A 23,759-nucleotide genomic window follows, 5' to 3' on the forward strand; every position below is an offset into this window, starting at 1 on the left:
TCCTGCTGAGCTTTCCTTGCTGTTCCTACTTGCTGTAGAAACTATCTACAGCATGGGACTAACATTAGTATTTCTAGCTTTATTAGGAAAAGATTACATACTTAAGACTTGCTTTCTCTATATGCTCTGTCATTTGGTTCAACTAATGTCATTGCAACTGGCTGTTACACGTTGTTTCCCAAAATGTAGCCCATCCCCACACAGGGGGCAAAGGGTTAGATATGGGGCGGGGGGAAAGGGAGAGGGTGTGGAAAGAAATCACTCATCCTGCAGTCTCATCCTCTTTTTAAAAGTGATTCTGTAGCTGATGCAGTTTCTGAAAGATGTTTAAAAAATGCAAACTAGTCGCAGACATCTGCTTGAGTTTGAAGAGAGTCTGAATTGCAAACTACCCTATATCATGGCAGAGTGGTAAAGGGGCCACTGTTGCTCCTGTAGCTTTCTATATGGTCAAATGTTTCTATGCTTAAACCATGTGAGAGTGGTTTTTAGGTTCGGTAGTGTTGTTTTTTGAAGCCTGGGCTATGGGGCCGTGGAGAATTTTCTGCCAAGTACGTATGTGGCAGGGGAAGCGTGCGAGTCATGAGCGGAGTGATTCTCAAGCAGGGTGTCGTAACATCTTGGGGTGCCTTGATCCTTTTACGGGCGCTGCAGGGGGCCGTGCGATAATTCACAAGGTAAACCCAGGGATTTCAAGTAGAAATCTGTAGCATTAAAACCAGTCTCACTTAATGTGGATTTTGAGTTCTTTGCAACAGAAGAATTGCTCTCCTATTTTTCTGTGGTCAAAAGATCAGTGAAAATTATGAGCTGGCATTTTTGGAGGGGTGCCCCAAGTCTGAAGTGGTTGAAAACCCCCGGGTTAGTGTTGCTGAAATGTCGCTCAGGCTCCAGGGTTTTGCAGGAGGGTTTTCTGGCATTGTGAACCGCTTGCTACCTTATTGGAGTTCATGTTGCAGCCCCGTGTGCGAACTTTGCTCTTCTCATAAACAGCGCCCTTGGTACTTTGGTCAGGTTAGACCGACTTGTGCCTTAACACATTAAAGCAGTGCATTTAAATAACTACTCATGCTACTGCTAAATACGTACCCTGCTTCTTATAACTGATCTTAGACCACTTAATAAACTTCTTGGCTCTTAATATACAAAAGGTAACAGAAAGGTTTAGTATTTCCACTAAAACCTGGTGTGTGTGTGTGTGCGCGCGTCCGCGTCTCACAGTCACTATCTTTTCATTGTATATTAAGGAGCTCTCCTGGCCCCAGTGTCAGACTTGCTCAAGTGTAATCATCAGGGATCCTGTTTTTTTCTGATTTAAAAAAAAAAAAAAAAATCCCAAATTTTTGGATGTAATAAAATAACGCCAAATCCACATTTTTACATGATTAAAATGAAACGCCACTAATATATATGTACTAACAAATTGCCCATCATGAATGCCTGTGCATTTACAGTTGGCCTGGAGTGTTATGGACAGACAGACAAAGGCTTTTATTATAGATAGATAGATAGTAGTGTTTCATTTAATCTTGGAAAAATGTGTGTTGTGGGGAGCTTTTTTTAACTTGAAAATTGGGTTGTTTTTTTAAATCAAAGAAAACCAGGATCCCTGGTGATCATCATTCCCCCTGCTGCTGCCAAAAGGCAGCCGGTAAGGCCTAAGCTACTCCAGCTAATGAATTGGAATAGCTTTTCCATTCCCTTCCATGTGTCAGACTACATCCGTGCATGTGCCAGTGCCACTAAGTACATATCTTTGCAGGCAGCTCCTTTTAGCTTTATTTTAAAATGGCTTTTTCCAGTACCAGTAGCTTTTTGGAGCTGAAGGTTCAATATTCATAAAAGAAGATAAAGACCACGCTCCAAATGGCATGTCTTGGCAGCCTTTTGGCATGAAGTAGGTAATTATTCTGCCTTTCACAAATTTGATCCACATAAAAGGGGGAAAAAATCAGCTGTTTGAAAAGAATCTGATAACTATATGCTAATAAAAAGCTAACACAGCTGCAAGGCCCCCACACTTACAATGCTGCCATTGTGCGAGGGGGGTTGTGTATCCACCCCCGAAAGCTCAAACAGCCCAACCTGTCGAACTGCTGGGGTGGATTTGACCAGATCCCGAACTGTTTAATGCAGAAAGAGGAAAACACTTGCTGGAATATTTTGGCCTGTTGACCACGTTTCTTGTGACATTTTTAAGTTGAAGAAGAGAAAGCTTTCCATGTGACAGACATTTCTACTTCCTGATGTCATCTTTTAACACTTCACACTATACCGCAGTTCAAAAATAACTGTGTGAAGATTAATGTTAATTCTATGCGAAGCTCAAAAGTGAGGAAGAGTTCATAGAGTCATGGTTGGTTGGGTTAGAAGGGACCTCAGCAGATCATTGAGTCCAACCTCGTGCCCTGGGCAGGAAAGAGCGCTGGGGTCAGACGGCCCAGCCAGGTGCATGTCCAGCCTCCTCTTAAAGACCCCTGGGATAGCTGTTTGTCTAGATATTTCTTGTGTACTTGGGTGCTGCAGCCAGTGCCCCCAAATCCCTCTTCCTCCTGCTCGTCCTGGGCCTTAATGGAGTTTTTGGCCTACTTTGCGTTAAGCCTGTTACCCCCTCCATGAGAGCTGAAAATGTCTCCTGCTCGCATGAGCAGAGCCAGGAACTGCTCTGTCGCTGAGTGGTCGCAAAATGAATGAAAACCAGAATGGGAACAACTTTACTCGGTGATTTAAATGCTTAATTTCTTCTTGGATGGGACACCATTAGTGCAGCTTTGCAATGTGCGGATTCAGACAATTAAGAACTCCATTTCTACTTGGAAATTTTTCATGAATATTAATGCAATCTCGATACGGAGCAGTTAATTGGGTGTCATCTATACTTAAGCACCTTATTTAAATTGAAAAGTGCTGTTAATAAATGACAAATGTCAATATAAAGTTCCACGCGTTCCCGCTGTCATGTCTAAAAGCAGCTTTCTGGCTTCATCCATACCACCGCCGTCTGATAAGTAATCTTTAACCTTTAAGTCTTTGTGCTACTTGGCTAGCCTTTTTGATCGAGTGTTTTCCATTACAAAGTTTCTGCCTTCACATTGATAATGGAGCAGACCAAAATAGCATCCTGTACATCTGGGAGCCAGCACAATTTTGAATAGTGAAAAAGCCACCCATTTGCACGAACAGAAATGAGGGCAGGGTACTTGGGAGGGGGGTCACATGAGAGAGGACTATATGTCCGGTTTGGTATCTAACAGCCAGTACTTTTTAGGATATGATCCAGTCCCCAAGACTCAAATTGTAGACCTGGGACCACCTTAGTTCAGAAAAGTGGCAGGTGCACAAGTGATGCAGCGGGGAAAGCGCTGAGCCATGCACGTTCTCTCTGTACAGCCGCTAAATCGGGGATGTAGACTTTTCACCCCCTCTAGTTGTGTGCGAGACCCGGGATCATTGGTACAAGGCTACTTGCAGATGACTAAACTCAGACGAAGCTGCCGCTGGAAGTGACGTCGACTTCTGTTCGATTAGACAAAAGTGTTCCCAGGCGGAGGCTAAGGATACGCCGAGAAGTCTATGGTTTGGAGGCTTGGAGGAGAATAGACTTTCCCCACCAAGGCAGCAATGGGGAGATTTCAAGTAAAGAACATGAAGTCCTTTTAAGTAACCTCATGGCTTTTTTGTTTTTTAGTAGGGTTTAGTGAAGGACCACTCCAGACCCATGCAAGCCTAGGCTGAAGTAAAACCAGGGCTCTGTGGGTCATGGCCATGTTACGAGATAATCACAGAAACGCAGGGCTGGAAGGGACCTCGAAAGATTGAGTCCAACCCCCCTGCTCTGGGCAGGAGTACTGCTGAGATCAAATGTCCCAGCAAGGTGTCTGTCCAGTCTCCTTTTGAAGTCTTCCAATAAAAATCTAATAAAAACCCTTGATTGGGATTTAGTTTAGCATGTAGCGTAAACTGTGGGCATCTTAAGAGCTGTCTTGGCTTACTCCGTCCCCTGGAACAGTGGCTGTCCACCGTTTTAGACCCTGGGCACCTCTGGACAGATTCGAGCCACCCCTAGGAAAAAGGCAGCTGTTGTTTTTCACTTTTTTTGACTACAGAAAAAGAATAATTGAGCAGTTTTTCTGATGCAAAAAATTCAGGAAGGCCACAACTGTGGATTTCTAGTTGAAACCTCTGGGTTTATCTTGTGAATTGTGTTGGTAACCCTAACGGGGCTACCACTGCATGGCACCCCGGCGGAGAATCGCTGCCCGTGAGGCTGTTCAGATGGTGCTGTGTGTTGCTCTGTGGCACTCAGGCCTCCTGCCTACCGTCACTCTTGGGGTTCAGGCTGCTTGGGTCGGGGGCTCTCCGAGAGAGTTGCCAGCAACCAGTCCCTGGAGCTGGGGTGCGGTGCAGAAAGAGCAATTCAAATTTGTATTCAGTGGCAAGCTCAAAAAAGGTTTATTGTCATTTTGGACAGTAGCTAGTGGGTGTGCGTAGCCATCGGGCCAACTCGGCAAAACTGCCCAGACGACGGTAAGCGATGCATTATGTGCACAGATCCCCCCCTTCCCCCCCTCAAATCACTGCAAAAGGGCACGGCTCGCAACCCGTTTTTATATCCTCGATACCCGCACTCCATGCCAACTCTTATCTCTCTCTCTCTGTTGAGATATTCCTCTTTATTTGTCTCCTGGCCAAGTCCAGACACCTGCAGCTCATTCCTTGCCAACTGCAGCTCCCCCCTCCAAGTTCGGGCGTCTAGAGCTCCCTCTCTGCTGAGGCTGGGCTCTTCTAGCTCGCTCCTTTACTGAATGCGAGTACAACTCGCCTCTTATCTCTAGTTTAGCCAGCCTTAACTTATTACTCCCCAGCTTGTTCAGCCGTTGGGTCTTACTTTGAATTTGTGTTTTCACTTGCCGTGTCTTTTATCAGGCTCAGCTTTGCCGTGTGTCCAAATTAATGTTTTTACCCAGGACAGGGAAGCAGTGACTTTTTTCCTCTTTTTGAAACATTTTGATTTTTAGAGAGGGTCTTCAGACCCTGTGAGAACATGGAGTTGATCTTGTGCCTCATCCAATCTTGCCGTTGCTCAGGTTAAACTCGCAGCTCCCAGGGCATGCTGTCAAGGATTAAGCGAATGCCAGAAATCTCTCTTTAGAAACAGCAGGCATAAATGCTGAGAGTTTTGCATGTTCGAATCGTATTAAGATATTGCATTTCTGCGCTATCCTGCTAAGTTTAATCTATGCTAAAATGCTGCTCTTGAATGTTTAACTGGCTTCAATAAAGGATTTGGAAGATGGCTGTCTAAAACCTGCATATTTGGGTATTCGTTTATAATTCTGCAACTAGCTCATAGTTTATTGCAAAATACAGCATTAAGACACAGCAGGGTATGATTTGGTAATGTAATACCTCTTTCGATGTGCTGAAACTTAAGACTGCAAGCCCAGGCATGTATTAATGGCTTACTAAAGCATGCCCTGGAGTGTCATAATGCAATATTGCAATAACTATATATGTTGGTTTCAGGATTTTAAACATATAGATGCCAAAACTCCTCTTTATAGCGGCGAGCCATGCTTTCCAGTGAGCCATGCTTGAAGCTCGCTTCACACCGGATATGGATTTGACTTTCAGATCTGGGGGAGCTGTTGTCCATCATGACACATGAGTTGATTTTTTGCAACGATAGCGCTATAGTTCTTGCTGAATGAAGGAACGCTAGCATTAGCCACGTCCTGTCCCACCCCCAGCTGTCAGGCACACAAAAGGCAGGCGCTGAACAGGATTATTTGATCAAGGACTTTAGAAGTCCCTGTATTTATGCACTAAATGTCAGCTACTTTCTGAGTAACAAGGTCAGCCTCTATTATAAAACATTTATATAGTACCATAACTCTTCATGGTGATTAGGGATTAAGTCATGGTGCCCGACTCGGAGTCCAGGATCTCTAAATTAGAGAAGTGAAGAGGGCCGGAAGAAAGGAGCAAGGATTAAAACAAATAAAAATAGCTTGTACCAGGGAGCAAAGGAATCATAAGCTTGTTTGGTATTTTTTTTTTTAATTCTTGGCTATTGGAACTGTTTCATCTGTAGATACCAAAGGCTTTATAAAAGAGGGAAGACGACAAATGGAGATGGGCTACTACTAATTTTAGATTTGACCCCCTCTCCGCCAATAATTTCAGAAGTAAGTTGCCTGCTGAGAAGGCAGAAATGTTGGGCCAGCGCTGCCAAAGTGGATTTGGGGTCATTTCGAATTCAGAAAAGCACCTCTCTTCTTCACGTTGAATAATAAGACTATCCCTGAGGATCCCGTTGACAGGCATTCAGGTGGCCAGTCATCTATGAATTCTGCTCTCTTACCTGCTGCCGCTTTATCCACCGACTTTAGGAGTGTCCTTGTGGAGTTGGCTGAATTTTTTTTCACTATGTAAAAAGATGCAGCCTCTCTCCTGGCCTAAAAGGATTTGCAAGTCAACTTCCATCACTACTTCTGCCCTGCTCAGGGCCGTGGGCATGACTGTTCCTTTCTCCTGCCACTCTGCCAAGGTTCGTCTTCCTGGGACAAACTGGACATGCCCTGGCTGCCAAGTTTTTATGAATCGAGGGTCTAGTTCCCATCTCTAGACTTCCCCCCCCGTGCAAGATCCTCTTGCGTCTCCCAGGTGAGAGCCAGCGTTGTCCAGCATCTCCTCGCCATGGAAGCAGGAGATGTCAGCTTGCTATATCAGCTGTCTTTTTTTGGGTCCTGCCTAATGTAAGCATAGAGAAAATATTCCAACAGCAAGCAGGTCTGGACCACTGGAGCATAAAGATGTGGTTGGCTTTCATGGGCATTACCCTGAGGAAAATGGAGCGAGGTGAGTGAAGGGAGCTGAGCTCAACACCAACGGCTTCTGGTTCTGTCTTGTAATGATGCATTTCCTTAGGTCTTTCTTTGGCCCCTAGACTTAGGCCATCTCTCTGTTGGCAGGTCCTTGCCAGTTGATGCCTCCAAATGATAGCCCTCTGGCCATTTGATTTCGTGAATTGTGCAGAAGCTTCCTGACCTCCCTCTTGGACCTCATCCACCTGGGGGTCTGTTTAGCACGTACCTTGGAAGTGTTTTGCAAAGACAGACGGAGAAATGCGTCTGTTGGTCCCTCTTGTGTCTAGCCTTGAAGCAGTCCCTTGGGTTCAGTTTTAGGCCCCGCAGCTGTTCTTCCTCCAAGCCAGGACCAGATAGAAACATAGGTTGGCCATTTTTTCCTGATAGACTATCTCCAATCTGTTACTGGGGTCTTTTCTATCCAGTCCCCCGTGGCTGATCGTAATGAATAAACACAATTCTGTCTGGGTGGGGACACGCGTGTCTCAAGGGAGATGCCTTTGTGTACAGACTCTTTAGATTTTCAGGGTTAAATAGGACCATGACAGCATTTTGGATTTTTATCAACATAATTTTAAAGCTCCAGTAGACCTCCTGGATGTTAAGTGAGATTGACAACTTTTCATCTTACGAGGGAAAAGCACAAAAATAAAAATTGTGCTTTTAAAGCAGTCTCCAGTTCTCTAGCATGATGATAGTGTAGAATTGCAAAGCTTGAATGCTAACTGACACAGTAAACCGTGCTTTGAGATGACTCTCACGTATCCAACTTATACAGTGCTACAAGAAAAAAAAAAATCCCACCAAACTAAAAATAAGTTGAATATGCTATATGGTAAAACAGTAATTTCCCTGGGCTTTTGCTTCCTTTTAAGATACAGAGCTGCTTACTACAGTAGAAACAGGGAAAACAAGACTCCCATTTTATTTGTGAGCCGTCTTTGTGTGTCTCTTCAGTTTGCTTGCAAATGCTGTGCTATAACTTGCTAAGCCCTTTCATTGTATTCTGGTGTCACGCACCATTTCGGCGTGCCGCCCCACGTCCAGGTGTCCCTTTAAAATGCATAAAAGGAAATTGCGCTCTATAATCTTATTTCCTCATTTGTACTTTTCTGGAATGGGAGGTCTGTAAAGCAGGAACTACTGTCGTGTCTTAACGGTTTCTACTGCAGTAAAAATCTACCCACTTTCTTGGTGCTATATGAATGAGACTTGACTTAAAAAATCAAGCTGAAGTGTTCAGCTTATTGTCCTTGATAGAGAAAAACCCAGTGCCCCAAATGTTATATACTTCATCATGGTGTGTCTTGAGACAAGAAAGGTACGTTTTCAATTGCTTTAACTTACCACTTTGGAATAGCCTCATTAGGATGGTGGCTACAACATATGAAGCCTTGTTAGCTGAATATTACGCTCTCAGCTAGGCTACAAGTTGATTCTTTAACAGTGCATTACGGATCTTTTTACTCGCGTTAAACCAACACGATCAAGGCAGGGAAATAATTTTTTTAAATTTTCCTGTGTATCTGGGAGTTTAAGGGGCTGTCTGTGGCTCGGTTTACTCTTGCTACAGTAATCTAAAAACTCTTTCAGGGTCGTGGCCATTGCCATTTTGAAGTAGGTGAAACAGCACCCAATTGTGAAATTTGTTTTCGTTGGAGCCACGGCACCGGTATGGAGGTGTTGGCTGGATCTCTTTTGTCTTAAGCAACCCTTTTCTGGTCAGTAGACAGATTGCTGCTGTAGTCTGGATGCTTTCTACACCTACCAGTTGCCAAGTGTGAGAGAGAGGTGGTTGCTGACCCAATTAGGCTTTCCAGATTGCTCAGCTCCTTAGGGAAAAGCTGAGGACAGTTGTGAAATTAAAGTCAATGTATTATTGCAGTTGTTAAAGTAACTGGATTCAGGATTTCTTTTTGAGACAGGCCTACACAACAAGATTATTGTATGGGTCTCTTATCTGAGTAGGATGGGTAGCAGTCGCAGTGAAGATGCAGTGGCATGGGCTTTGGAGAGGCCAGCAACCCAACTATATATATGCTCAGGGTCCATGGTGGATTGTAGGGTTGTTGGCTGGCTCCAGAGTTATTCCTTCTTCCCCCAGTTGAAGCTGGCAGAGCAAAGCCTACCTGTGCTACATTTGATTCTCCAAAAAATATACCCTTCATTTTTTAATCATAAATAGCAATTAGCATGCACTGTTTCCATTCAGTGTCTCATATGGTGATTCCTAGCTCAAACTCTTGGGCTGAGTACAGACGGTCAAAAAGCCTGAGGCTGAATCAATCCAATCTTTGCAGGCTAGTCTAAGCTGTGTAGATTGAACCAATAAGCAAGTGAACAGACATCCACTTTTGATTCCAGAAATGCAGCCACATGCCTGCAGTGGCCCAGGCTAGAAGCCGGGGGGTGCTAGAGCACGCCTCCCTGCTCTGCTGGAGCGGACAGCTTGGGCCAGGGCTAGCCTGCCCACCCTGAAGCAGGGGGGAGGCGTTTGCTGGGGAGGTGCAAAGCATCCTGGGATGCTGGGGGACTGTGAGTTGACTTGAATCTGGGACAAAAGTTCAATAAATCAATTTAACCTAAATCAGTTCAGTCCGATACGACATCCATCCAGGTTGATGTTAAATCAGTTTAAGCTATTTTGAAAGCGGTTTATGTGCACTGAATTTCTGTTGTGTTACAGACGTGAACTGGTTTCCAGTCACTTATACTGGTTCACGTGTAATGATGATATGGCGTTAACGGGAGCGGGGTGGGCAAAGCCGTCAGATTCTTCACTTGAATCGAGACTTGACTGCCTGTAGCAGAGTCCCTGGAAGGAGTTTCCCATCCAAAATCTGTTCTCCTTCTGCTCAAAAAACCCAAAATCTGTTCTCTCTCTCTCTGCGGGATCTGCCAAACCAGGGAATCTTGGCCACTGAAGCATGAATATGTTGCATGAGCCATGGGAAGGAAGACGAAGTTTGTACAAAACTCAGTAAGGAGACTTTTCCAGGCTTTCTGGAGTGTTACCTGATCACACCATAATCTTTTAGGAGTTGCCAGTACAGGCTCTTTTCCTGGTTTTTAAATTGTTGGCCATTGGAAGACATGCTGAGTTGCATAAGCTGCCCTTTGGTTTTGTTTGCTTCGATTTTATACATACGAAATGCTGGGAAAATGCCCATTTTTCTTGTTATAAAGACGTTTGTAAATGCCACGTATATATTATTTTTCAAAAAAAAAAAGGAAAGAATCCTGGAAGAAAAAACTGACAATTTGATGGTGCATGATGCACTAATAAAAATGCCTGTGTGGTGATGTTTAATCCTTTAAAGGAGAGAAAAGAAACACTGTAGTTATCAGCATTCAAAAGGCAAGACACAGGCGTAAATGTATGCAAAGCCTTGGAGAGACTGAAGAAATTTACTGACTATATTGCAGAAAGCTTCTGACAGGCGCGTCGCGTCTTTGAAAGTAAGATTTGAATTATTAAAGCTGCCTTTGTTTATTAAATTGAGCCTCCAGTGAGAAGATTATGTGAAGAAATGGCACAAGGCTCGAGATGTATTGGGCATCGCTTTAACGGGTGTTGGAACTAAATTTACCTTGTTGGGCTACTTCAGTAAATGCTTCGGAAAAAGAAAATTCAAGTTTCGGGTGGGCGGTAGGTGGTGCGTTTGCCGTCTTCCTGTAGCAAAGAGACCTCGTTTTAGGGAGGCCAGTCTGTTTGTAGTGAAGGGTAACCTTTAAAATAAAAACACTCGTAGGCAAGCATATGAGCAGAAGAGATGTTGTTAATTTTTAAATCTAGGAGTACGCGGGCAAGGCTGGGAGCTAAAGGAGAATGCAGTTATGCAAACTGGAGGGGGGTTGGGGCTGTTTAAAATCCTCCTCTAAGACTTAATGATACGGCGCTTGAAGTACACTAAAAATAACTTGAACTGAAATGTTGGAGTAATCGCACTTCGAATCTTTTTTCATTTAGGTATTTTTTTCCTCTTTGATTCACGCACATCATATGTCTGATATTATGCACGCAGCGGTCTAACATCCAGGGAAGTGTAGGCCACTGGATTTTGAAATCTCTTTCGTCACAATATTCATTTTTTCCCTCTTATTTATTATTTTTTCCAAGCACTCTTGTCCCTGGGCTCTGTTGACCTTGCATCTGTTGGACTGAGATACAAATATGCAAAAGTAATAAAGTAGACGGAAAAAAAATCTCAGCCAGTATTTTGGGACCAGCACAGCCACTACAAAAACAAAAAAAGCCCTGCAGAGGAGCGTCTTTAATTGAGACTCGGTCCTAAAACTTAGTGAAGAATATCTGGGCTCGGGTTATGTCTGCAGTCCAAGTGCAGACAGCCGGCGTTCGTTCAAGGTTAGACTCGCTCTCCTATTTTTGTTAGCTTTTTGTGTTACAGCGATTCCTTTTATGCAGCTTCTCAACTGGAACTCGATAATGGTTTATTTAAAACCGGAATCCTTTTAAATATGGGGTTTAAAGTGGAATTCTTCAAAAATGTTTAATGAAAGCCCTGCGTTTTATGATACCGCCAGGCAGATGTCGGGATTTACTCTTCAATTAGGTAGGATTGTGGTGGGGAGAGCAGATTAGACTCTTTTGCAGCTGATGTGCTGCCTGGAGGAAGTGACATTTATGCTTTTGATCCTTCAGTGATTCTGCATGTCAAGAACTGAGCCTTGAAATTCGTCAGCAGCGCTGCCTTAAGAGCAAGCAGAGGATTTTTAACAGAGAGAGAAAAATTTAAGAACAAGAAGCAACAGCAGGTGCTTAAACACTTTAATTTTCCCCCCCCCTCCCTTTTTTTTTCCCCCCCAGGAAATTGGGAAGGAAGATTAGCCTCATCTAACCTACTCCGTATTTGAAAAGTTAGAAATCTGAGATGCATTAGAGTTTGGAGACCTTCATTTGATTAAGGTAAGATTATTTTAAGGAAATCGTGTTTTCCGCTCATCTCTTTCTATTTAATTCTGCGGGGGTTTTTTGTTTGTTTTTTTTTAACTCCTAATTAGAGTTGGACTTTAATGCATTTAAAATGTGGAAAGAACCCTCCACATTTAAATGGTTAATGCTCATTCAATTTAGTAACTTCCAGCTGCAAAAGGCATATGGCTCTGTATTTACAGACGGTGTCATGTGTTGATAACCAGATTCTGTTTGCCCAGAGGAATGAAAGCAGGCTGCTTATCGCAGGGACTAACCCAGGGTGATGATAGTGTGTTCAGGCAGAGATGAGCTGGTTGTTTTTATCTTATTAGTTGAAGGTCTCTCATGCATGAAACCGAATCTGCAGTTTGTTTTTTTTTCATCTGGTCGGGAAGCTCAGTAACGACCGAGGGATGGAGGGAGGGAGAGAAGCGGTGGTAACGTCCTTCCTCTAGAGGTGTAAGAGTTTGGTACTGTTGCTGATGAAACGTGTGATCAGGTAAGCAGTAGCCCCGGGTATCGTGGGAGAACAAAATTGCTCAAGCGTTAACTGAGTGTTTGTGTGAAACCCATTTCAGTTCTGGGTCTGAGAGTGGATCTGTGCGCAGGCAGGTCTGGCCCAGTTTGGTTTTCTTTGCAGGGCTGTCCGCTGGTTTTATCATCTTGCACATTGGGTTGAAAAAATGGATTGTGATCATTCCTATCAGAAAGACAATGCAAGAGGGAACATGGAAATTATATACAATTGGAATGATAGACAATATACAAATATGCAACCTTGAAATTGCATCCCATTTCCCCAGAGGCTTCACGTTCAGATAGTTCTTAGCATAACCTTTTTAACAAATGAAGCCTGACTTGGTAAGGATTTTTAATAGGCCATTGAAAAGTTGAAAGTTTTTTTCTTTTGGTGGGATTTGCATTTAAACTATTTTGGTATTAGTGTGTGGTATTGCTGGCCACGTGTAATTTTAGAAAACCAAACTGCAAAGTAGAAAAACCAAAATTAAAGACTAGCAAACCCTGTCTTGAATTCCCAGTGCATGTCTCTGGCATGTTCTGGCTGAAAGACAAAAGCAGTTTTGGAACTACTGTTCCAACAAAGTCATTTCAAAACGTCTTGTGTTGATTAAAGGAATAATTTTTGCACAGAAGATTAAAGTAACTTACAGCACCCTTTTTATGTTGTTAACTATTTTATCAAATCTTCCTTTTTTTTTTTTTTTTAAATAATTAAACTCCATGTCATGGTTTGATTTGGTTTAAGGAGCTTTTTCTGAGTCTCCGAAACCTGAAGAGAAGTTAACGTGTTGGCAGTCTGTACTGGTGTACGTGATCTGTCATTTTGAATTGCTTTGTGCTGCAGGACTGTCAGATGAGAGAGGGAGTTTAAAACATCTTATTTTTGGATTTGGAGATGAACAGAAAATAGTATAGGATTTAGTAATTCCACTCCTTAATTAAGATGGCAACAAAGCACATTTCAGTGGAGAGACGAATATCTTCCAAAGTTGCAGTAGCTGTATTTGTATTTAAAAAAAAAAAAAAAAGCATCCATTTCGTGTCATATTGTCCTATCCTCGGCAGTTCCTAACGAGCAGAGGAAGGCAGCAGATCCTTTTGAGTTTTGTACCCATCCCCGAAGTGCTCGACATCATCACTTTCCAAAATTCTCTACTAAGTCTGCTTCTGACTTTCAGAAGAAAAATGATTTGTCAAACTAATCACAGTCCTCAAACCCTTGCAAACTTAACTGCGTGTAGAATATGCTTGCTTTTTTTTTTTTTAACTAGGAGGCAATAGAATTTGAGAGAGTACTCCTATTTTGTGGGGAAATAAAGTTTTGCTGCCAGGTTTTAAATATATATCCTCTTAAACAATCTGCTTATGCAGGCACCAGGAGTTTTATATTTAAATTGGAATAATTTTTTTTTTTTTTTTTTTAGTATGAAAGTGCTTGCAGATCTGAATTGAGGGATAGATGAAATTAAGCTGCAAAAGCACTGATGGCAATCTGCAAAGCTTTAATGTGTTAATGTAGCCTAGGCATTATACATATTTAGAAGCAGTCTAGATTGAATCCTGGAGAAAAGGCAGAGTTATTCATAGACTCCTGTCTTGGGCCTGTTTCTTTTTAAGTGATGGATAGTATAGAAGAGTAGTGTGAAGGAGCTGCTAAAGATTATTTTGCTGTAGGTAGAACTGTATCAGACATTAATTGCCCCAAATTCAGTATTGGTTTAAAAAAAAATCCTCCCGTGGAAAAAAATAAAAGGGAATGAGTGATGCTTGTAAAATGCCTTAGCTTTGTGTAAAGACCCTTTTTTTCCCTTCATGAATTATTCAGTTGTTCAAGTCTGTTATATTGCAGTATTTAATATATTTTAAATGACATTGAATCAGTTAATATGGTGAAGGGGAAAGACCTGGGTGTATTGATAAATTCTCTGTCGGTGTGCAGCAGCAGTGAAGAATGGGTTGTTGACTTGAAGTGAAAAATGTTTTCTGCCCAAAATATTCCACAAGTGCAAGGATGATTTTGTTATCCCATACTTGAGGCTCTTAAGAAGACCAAGTTTAGGTCTCTGGGGCAAATGTCCATATGCTTTAATGTTTTAGCACAATCAGGTCTTGATTCTGGCCGGTGCTTTTTGGTGTGTTGCAGTGGAAGGGAATATTGATAGGACTTCAAGGAGATTGACTGTGAATAGGGAATGAGCAATAATGGATTTGTAGTCAAAGAAGAACCCTGAAGCATTAATAAGAAATTGGATCACGAGGTGTTGTTAAAAGAGTTTTAACGTTTCTCTCCTTTTGTGTGTGTGTGTGTGTGTGTGTGTGTGTGTGTGTGTGCGCGCGCGCGCGCTTGAATACAGAGAAGCAGGAGGCTACAAAAATACCTGTAAAGTTGTGTGTGTGGTGTTGCTTGGTTTTATTTTCCCCCACCACCATCTTGCCCCTCTCAAAGATTTAATTTTATTTTTTTTCAACAATTTAAACTCTGTATCAGGGAATTCAGCAGTTCTCAGATCTATGGGTCCCATGTTGTGGTCTTGTGTAATAGTCATGGCAAGAGCACAGTGTTTTGTGCACATATGTGTAAGAGGTATGTTCCTTCTTTAAGTGTGTGTGTGTGTGTGTGTGTGTAAAGACAAATACTTTAAGGTGGACTTTTTTTTCCCCCTAAAATGGTTGGCACCTGTTTGTAGTAGCCTTGCTTGGTTTACATTTGCTAGCACATTAGTTAGAGTATTGCAGCAGTATTTCCAGTACAGCACCTTAATGCAGGGCTCTGGGGACAGCTGACTGTGTTGGTGTAACCCATTTGGGTATGTCCTTTCCAGCAGACTGGAGCTGGGGGATTTTGAGTAGCCAGATAGGTCTCAAGATCTTTGGTTTGTTTTTTTTATCTTTCTTTTCTGTAGCATCCTGCCTGTCTGACCAGTCTGCCATCTCCTAGCCCATCTGAATTGGAGGCGACTAGTCTCCGTCGGTGGTAAAAGTTCTCTCCCTTTTAGCAGCCCCTGTTAGCAGTTCCAGAGCTACTCATCAGTGTAACCTTCTTTCCTGGCCAAGTTGGAGCTGGTGTCTCCTGCTGCTTGAATGATGCCTAATAGAAACAGAGCCTCTGTTTGTCTACCTTTACCTTGGGCAGAGTCCTAGGAAGCAGTTTGGTCCAGCTGCCACGAATGATGCACGTCTGAACTTCAACAGCAGTCGTGGTCAAACTACCTGAAAGCAGGTGGTGCATGAATACCTCCTGTCCCCCATCCTCCTGAATGCACACTTCTGTATCAATACGTTTTGATTTCTTTGGTTTTCTTTTTGTTTCTGCTTGAGCTTCCAAGTCACACTCGATCCGATCCAGCAGCCTCTGAAACAAGTGTCTTTTAGGACAGTCTCATCTAGTTCAAACAAGAAAGGAACATCACTAGTTTTGATGTAAAAGCATCCAGCATCGTACTTGCGACGCTCATGGATACCAGGGCAGGTAGTGGTCAGGGGATAGATCATTCTAGATATGCCCTGTTCAATGGGTGAGACGGATCCTAGTCTGACCCAGGACAGCTCTTGTTTGCTTCCACCTCCTTGTTCCCTGTGAAATTCAGTATGGCATCCTGGTTAGGGGAGAACATTTCAGTCCAATTTTAGACCTCCCAGCCAGTGTCCTGTTTCCCTCACTTGAGATGGATATTGTTCAATTAAATACCATGATTCACAGAACATGAGGGTTGGAAAGGACCTCAGGAGATCACATCTAGTCCAACCTCTGCTCAGAGCAGGACCAGCCCCAACTACATCATCCCAGACAAGGCTTTGTCTACCTGGGTCTTAAACACCTCCAAGGATGGAGACTGTACCACCTCTCTGGGTAACCTGTTCCAGTGCTGCACCACCCTCATAATTAGAGGTTTTTCCCAGCATCCAACCTCAACTTCCCTTGCTGCAGCTTGAGCCCATTGCTCCTTGTCCTGTCATCTGCCCCCACTGAGAACAGCCCAGCTCCATCCTCTTTGCAGCCCCCCTGCGGGGAGGTGAAGGCTGCTATTCAATCCCCCTCAGTCTTCTCTTCTACAGATGATGTAAACCCATTTCCCTCAGCCTCTCCTCACCAGTCATGTCCCCTAGCCCCACAACCATTGTTGTTGCCCTCCGCTGGATGCTGTCTAATTTGTCCACATATGTTCTGTAGTGGGGGGCCCACAACTGGACACGGGACTCCAGATGTGGCCTCCCCAGTGCAGAAGAGAGGGGAATTATTATTTCCCTTGATCTGCTGGCAATGCTTCTACCGATGCAGCCCCGGATGCTGCTAGCCTTCTTGGCAACAAGGACACACTGCTGGCTCCTGTTCAGCCTCTTGTCCCCTGTCACCCCCAGGTCCTTTTCTGCAGGGCTGCTGCCCAGCCTGTCAGCCCCAGCCTGCACCGGTGCATGGGATTACTCTGTCCTAAGTGCAGGACTTTGCACTTGTCCTTGTTGAACCTCATGGGATTTCTTTTAACCCAATTCTCCAATGGGTTGAGGTCTCTTTGAATCCTAGCCTTATCCTCCAGCATACCTACTACTCCCTCAAGCTTGGTGTCATCTGCCAACTTGCTGCGGGTGCACTCCATCCCGTGTTCCAGGTTGTTAATGAAGATGTTGAACAACATTGGCCCCAGGACCGACCCCTTACTTTATTTTAGGCTTCCTTGCTCCTACCTGAGACTTCTTCCTGGGATAGACTGTCCTTAACTTTTCTTTACAGAACATCCCCTTTCTCCTTCTCTTTGCTAGGACATCCTATGTCCGCTCTATTTCTTAGATTAGGTTATGTTATATCACAGTGGTTTTCAACCTTTTTCATTTGTGGACCCCTAACATTTTTTGAATGGAGGTAAGGTCCCCTTTGAATTGTGAATATACACACTTACATATTTTTGATTGATCATAGTCCTCTTTCGTGGACCCTGTAGACATAGTCTGCGGACCCCCAGGAGTCCACAGACCACAGGTTGCAAACCACTGCTCAGGGTGGATTTGATTTAAATCAAATCAATTTAAGTCACTGGTCAGGAAGCCTCTTTTTCTACAAAAAGTGCATTCTTGTTGTTTGATATCTTTTATTCATTTGACTTCTTGAAACTTTTGTACTTTTAGAGAGAGGTAAGGGCTTGACTGTGTGTACACATACTTGCATTGAGACAAGAGAGCTGATGGGTGGGTAATCAGGTCTGTTCTCTCTCATCTCCATATACTGCTGTTGACAAGGATGTGATCTCTGGAGACATCAATCCATAGTTTGAGAGCTGAAACTAAGCATCACATTGATGCTAAATGGGAATTTCTAGACTGAGCACCGAGTCTCATTGGGTAGAGTGGTTTTCTTTAATCTTTACTAATCTATAGAGAAGCCTCTGGGAACCCCATGAGATTGGGCCCCTAATATAGTCCATGGGCTGTTGTGACCTATTTATAAAACTTTTCTAAAAAGGTTACATGAATATATGGTCTCAAATAGTATATCATTAGAAGTTTAAAATCCTTATTCCATGATGATATTTTGAGCTTTAACATATCCTAAATTAAAACTATATATAGGCTTTTGTAAAAAGCATCTTAACAAAAAATGCAATGAAATATAAAAAAAAAAATCTGATTAATTAAAAAAAAATCGGTTTTTGTTTGTTTGTTTTTTTTAAATCATTATTTTTTTATCCACCCTGCCACTGCTATATCGTATTAAGGGTAGAGTCTAAAATGATTTCTCCAGAACTCCTTTGCCGAGCACGGCGCCTGCAGTGTTTTTTTCCAGAAGGAGCAGCTTGGAAATTTCCACAAAAACAAATTCACATTTTTTATTTTGTGTACTGTGTTCAGCTTTCCCAGTGGAGGTGAGCCTGGCTGCCTGTCAGGGGCAGTGTCCAAGCGTGCATTCCTTCAGCTGCTGGACAAGTGCCACATCATCACATTTTAATACCTTAATGCACGAGTCAGGATTTCTCTTTGAACACTTCACAGAAGCAACTTTAAAGGCTGTTTTGATGTGTGGCGACTTTATTGCAAGTAACTAAATGTGCTTTTAAACTGTTATACAAATGATAGGCCTCATAAATTATACTTTAAGTATGTATGACATGCAGGAAATTAATTATATTAGAATATAAACTCTCGTGTCAGTACAGGCCTTGGAAGATATCTGGAATCCAAATAAAAACAAAAAATGCCCCCAATTCATAAGCATTTCTTGGCCTTTTCTAGCAATCAAAGGATCCTTTTTTAAATTTTATTTTATTTTATTTTATTTTATTTTATTTATTTATTTATTTATTTTTTTTGCAGGCTTTGAAATCTTAAATGTTGAAAGCACTGAGAAGAAATGACTATCAACTTTGTACTGAACTTGGCTTACAAGGCAGTATTTTTGTCTAATACAATATTCCATCTTCTAAAATCCCTTGAGACACAGCTAAAGGCCAAATGTGTAAAAGATGCATGAGTTTTTCAGTGTCGTATGTACAAAACTTGAAGTACCTGTGTGGGTTGGGCAGACAAGGTTCTTTGGGTAAATCTGATATCTTTTATTAGATTAGCTTGAATACTTGGAAACAATTCTTCTTTGCAAGCTTTTGGGTATAAATACCCTTCATCAGGCTGAGGAAGGACAGGTATAAATACCCAAAAGCTTGCAAAGAAGAATTTTTCCAACTACTTGAGTTGGTCTAATAAAAGATATCAGAGTTACCCAACTAACCTTGGCTGCCTGTGTCCTTAGACCAACATGACTACAACCTATATCCCCGTGTGGGTTGGGGAGTTTTTCTCGTCCCACTGTGCATTCTGATAGTCAGAGCTGTTCGGGTCGGAAGGGACCTCAGTAGGTCACCGAGTCCAACCCCCTGCCCTGGGCACGAAAGAGCGCTGGGGTCAGACGGCCCAGCCAGGTGCATGTCCAGTCTCCTCTTGAAGACCCCCAGGGTAGGGGAGAGCACCACCTCCCTTGGAGCCCATTCCAGATTCTGGTATCCCTTACCGTAAAGAAGGTCTTTCTAATGTCCAACCTAAATCAGCTCTCCATCAATTTGTGGCCACTGTTCCTAGTTACTCCAGGGGTGCCCTAGTAAATAGAGCATCTCCTATTCCCTGCTGCCCTCCCCTGATGAATTTATAGGCAGCCACAAGATCACCTCTCAGCCTCCTCTTGTGAAGGCTGAAGAGATCCAGGTCCCTCAGTCTCTCCTTGTAGGACCTTGCCTGCAGGCCCCTAACCATACAAGTGGCCTCCTCTGAACCCTCTTGAGGTTGTGCACATCCCTCTTGAAGTGCAGGGCCCAAAACTAGACACAGTACTCCAACTGCAGCCTGACCAGTGCTGCATAGCGGGGAAGCATCACCTCCCTGGACCTGTTTGTCATGCATCTGCTAATGCATGATATAGTGCAGTTAGCCTTGCTGATCACTTCATCACACTGACGACTTATGTTCATCTTGAAGTCAACTATGTTTTTTTGATCCCTTTTTGCTGCTGAGGTCATCCCCCAGCCTGTAAGTATGTTGGTGGGTGTTTTTGCCCAGATGCAGCACTTCGCACTTGTCCTTGTTGAACTGCATCCTATTCTGTTCCACCCACCTTTCCAACCTGTCCAGTTCCCTACCCTCTGGTGTGTTAACTTTACCCCGTAATTTGGTATCGTCTGCAGACTTGAACAAGGTGCTCTCCACGCCCTCCTCCAAGTCACAGATGAAGACCTTAAACAACACTGGTCCGAGGACCGAGCCTTGCTGGACTCCACTGCCCACATCTTTCCAGGTCGATATCGACCCATCCACCACCGCTCTGAGTGTGACCCCATAGCCAATTTGCCACCCACCTGACTCACCTTATATTTGTGCACCTACATCAGTGTGTACCTGTTACCCACTTCTGGATGCATATAAAAATATTTTTTCTGTTCTAGAGTAGAGAAGTGCCCCTGAAGTGGGATTTAAACCACGCAATTGCTGGCTAATCCATACTTCTACAGAAGTATACGCCAAATAACAGTTGGGGAAACTGAGCAAAGTCCAAATCTTGCCATATTGTCTTGTAGCCGTCTTGCTCCCTTTAATGCTGAAAACTGTCTCAGGCATGTTATATATATATATATATCACTAAAGTGGATCATTGCCTGTTTCAGTCCTTTCTTCTGTCCTGAGCTCCACCACTTCTGTGAAAGTGTCAGGCCCATCCAAATCAAAGAATGGAAATAACGTTGTGGTCAAATGGGGACATGGAAAAAACTTACTGTTCTTTGTCCTGCAGTGCCTTTGGCTCTAGGTGCTGCAAGCAATTCAGGGTCAATCTTAAAATACAAGGGAAAATAAATCCTGTGAGCATAGTAACTTTTGGCAAAATAATGGTGAAACCTGAAAAAAATATTCCTTTTTTTTTTTAATGATGTGTTTGGGAAAGAACGGGAAGGCTTCTTTCGTTCTACTTGTCTTTTCCCTTGGCGGCATAGTTGTTTTCTCCCTATTCTTTCTGGAGTTGCCAGCAGGCAGATTATTCTTTTCTCAGTTGATAGGGTGGGGTGCGCGCAGATCTCTAACGAAGAACGTTTCTTTCAGGTGTTAATCAGGAGTTGGAGTTACCCCTGGATTAGCAATAGCCCGTCGGTGTGGTCACCGGTTTGAAAGCTGACACGCACATCAGAAAACGCAGTTAACAATTGTTACAGCAGCTACGTTCGCCCGCTGTCGGCTCTGTGTCCCCGTTTCTCCTGGAAGTTCATATTTCCACGTGGCAGTGAACCTCTTGGCTAGAAGAGTGTTCGGTTTCCAAATATATTCTGGTCCAGGTGGGAAGGAGGCAGGATGCAGTGGAGATTTATCGTGGCACAGCTTGGTTCTCTGCATGCTTTCATCTGTCATTGGGGGTTTAGCGTCTGATTGAAGCAGCCTGTGGCTGAAGTTTCGTTTTGAGCCATGCTTCAGCTCAAACCGTTTTTTCTCCCCATTTCCCCCGTTCCCCCTTGTTCAGAAGTTTGGGGTGACTTGGGGGCTTTGTTCCGTTATTGCTTCTGGAGGCTTGAGGGGGTTTTTAAATTGCAGCTGTACTTGTTGGTACACAGATAGCAGGAGATTTTTGCAATTGGCACTGCCTAGTCTTCTGGCAGGTCGTTCACATCTAATTAGTTTTAATGATGTAAAATGCGTGGAGTAGATTTTGTTTACGTCTGTGCCTAGATCTTCGAAGCACATTGGGTTCCTTCACATTTAGGTGCCTTCAGATAAAGCTGTCAGCTTGAGACTGTAGGTTTAGAAATAACCTGCGTGTAAGCATCTAAAATGAATTTCCCCTTCTTGATCTGTTCAGGATGGCAGCAGCCGTCGTGGGAAGAAAGGAAAGAGATTTCTGTAACGTGGACTTGCTTCTAAACAAGTTGATGTATTTAGGGGTTTAGGTTGTAGCCATGGTGGTCTAAGGGTGCAGGCAGACAAGGTTCTTTGGGCAAATCCAGTATCTTTTATTAGACCAACTCAAATAGTTTGAAAAATTCTTCTTTGCAAGCTTTTGGGTACAAACACCCTTCATCAGGTTGAAGAAGAGCACAGACCAACTGCAGACGCTTCCTCAGCCTGATTATTTAAGAATTTTTAAAAACTTTATTAATTAATCCCACTACGAAAATAACACATTTTAACATTTAAAGATGCGTACCATCCTCTAAAATATTGAGTGGGGGGGCAACCGATAGTACATGTGGCATGCAGCAGACCAGAGTAGGGGACAGGTAGCACGGTGAAGTAAATCGGGGAGCAGAAAACAGAGCAGCAGATTGGGCAGGAAGCAGAGGAGCCAGTCGGGCAGGGGAAGGGGATGGGCGTGGCACTTGGGGAGGGTGTGGTGCTACCAGAAAGGTGATCCCCACTGCCTTAAAATATATATGGAGACAGATATTTTAACTTCCATCAACAGTGCTCCCTTAACTCAAGTCCGTGTCCACAGGCTCATGTTCTCTTCTTCTTTTCCTTTCAACCGCTGACAGTTCCTTTATGTTTCAGTCAATGTTAAGCTTTTGTATTTCTTCATCTCTGTGTAATAATTCACCCTCACTTTTTCCAGAGTTCTGCATAATACAAATCTCACTATCTTCTACTCATCTCTGCTTTTACATTTTAAATGTAATCCAAATTTATTCCTAAGTGTAATCTTGTAGAACTTGCACTTTCCTTAATACTCAGTTTCTTCAACTTTCTGGTTTGGAGGCAGGAGAAGATTCTTCCTCTTCTTTTTAATAGCAAATTCCAAAAATTTCCATCCAATTTATAAATATGACTTTCCTTCTCCCATGTAAAACATTGAGTTGGTGGGACAATTTTCCCATTGCTTAAACCTTCCCAAACTTTTTGGAACCAGTTAGTGATTTTAGGGGTGTCATTTTTCTCTTCCAGGCCTCTGAAACTAATTTAGCAGTCATTAGAGAATGAGTGATTAATTCCTTATGATCCTTATATATTGCAGAGGTTCTCAGAATAGGATGCCAGTTATCAGATAATCCCTCGGTGTTATTTCACTCGCAGTATCTCCAGCTTGCTTCCAAAGTGGTTGGATTCTGGGCCACGTCCACCACATGTGTGGTAGGATCTTTCTGACTGACCGTGCTCCTTCTGGCATTTCCCCATCGTGTACCATAAATACATTAAATGTGAAGTGGGGTGAGATACCACAAATATAGGACTTTTAAAAATATTTTTCTTTTACAATCCTGCAGAAGAACGTGTGAGAACCATGGTTTCAGATGAGTCTCCCGTTCTTCAGCACCAATTTCTGATTCAGTGGGCACATCTACCCATTGCCCTAGGGCTACATAACGAGGTGCTATGTCACCATATGGCACACTACAGCGACGTAGAAATCACATGGGTCTACACGTGATTGCCAGCTATGTTGCCATAGCAGCACGCTCCCTGCTTATAACGTGCCGCTACGGCGACATAGCAGCAAAATTTAACTGTGCGCCACACACATGGCGCAGTAACTGCCTGTATTGCGCCGTGCTGTAGTACTTAGAAAAGGAAGTAGTAAAGCATGGTGCTATAGCAACATTGCCGTACAGTGGCGTATAGATGCGCCCAGTGTCAACTACCCAATTTGTCATAAACTTTTGTTTTTTCTTCTGAATGCCTATTTAAAATTGCTTTATGTAACACAGACGCACAGGCCTGTTGTTTCCTAAGCGTGACCAATAGTTTCTCAAATTCTGTCAAATTTCTACAAAGGTTGACCTTTCTTTGGGAATGTTTTGAAAAGTGTCTAAATTGCAGGTATGGGGAAAAGGGGATTTTAATGTCACCTGTGGTATGTTGTGTTTCTTCAAAAGATGTCAGTATATTATCGTTGAATTAACTGTCCAGAATTTATGATGTCAGTATGTTCCCAGATATTAAAGTTTCCTAATAAATTATTAGCTTTAAATTCAATACCATGT

The 23,759-nt window shown here is 43.0% G+C and overlaps 1 protein-coding gene across 10 annotated transcripts in view; it reads left to right on the forward strand.

Moving 5' to 3' along the window:
* Positions 1-23,759, forward strand: part of GLCE (glucuronic acid epimerase) — a 98,096-nt gene that overhangs the window by 19,930 nt on the left and 54,407 nt on the right. For 6 of the 10 annotated variants that reach the window (XM_025214187.1, XM_025214188.1, XM_025214191.1 and 3 more), the window contains exons 1-2: positions 11,085-11,235; positions 11,698-11,796. Coding sequence is in view for 2 of the 10 variants with exons in the window: in XM_025214195.1 (XP_025069980.1) it covers positions 12,288-12,304 (17 nt within the window). In the remaining 8 variants the exon portion in view is untranslated. Of the gene's footprint in view, positions 1-11,084; positions 11,236-11,697; positions 11,797-12,089; positions 12,305-23,759 lie in introns of those variants that run through there. The other 4 variants (XM_006032441.3, XM_025214189.1, XM_025214195.1 and 1 more) reach the window with 4 other exon arrangements.

This window comes from Alligator sinensis, unplaced genomic scaffold (genome assembly GCF_000455745.1).
Source record: "Alligator sinensis unplaced genomic scaffold, ASM45574v1 scaffold334_1, whole genome shotgun sequence".
Classification (NCBI taxonomy): domain Eukaryota; kingdom Metazoa; phylum Chordata; order Crocodylia; family Alligatoridae; genus Alligator; species Alligator sinensis.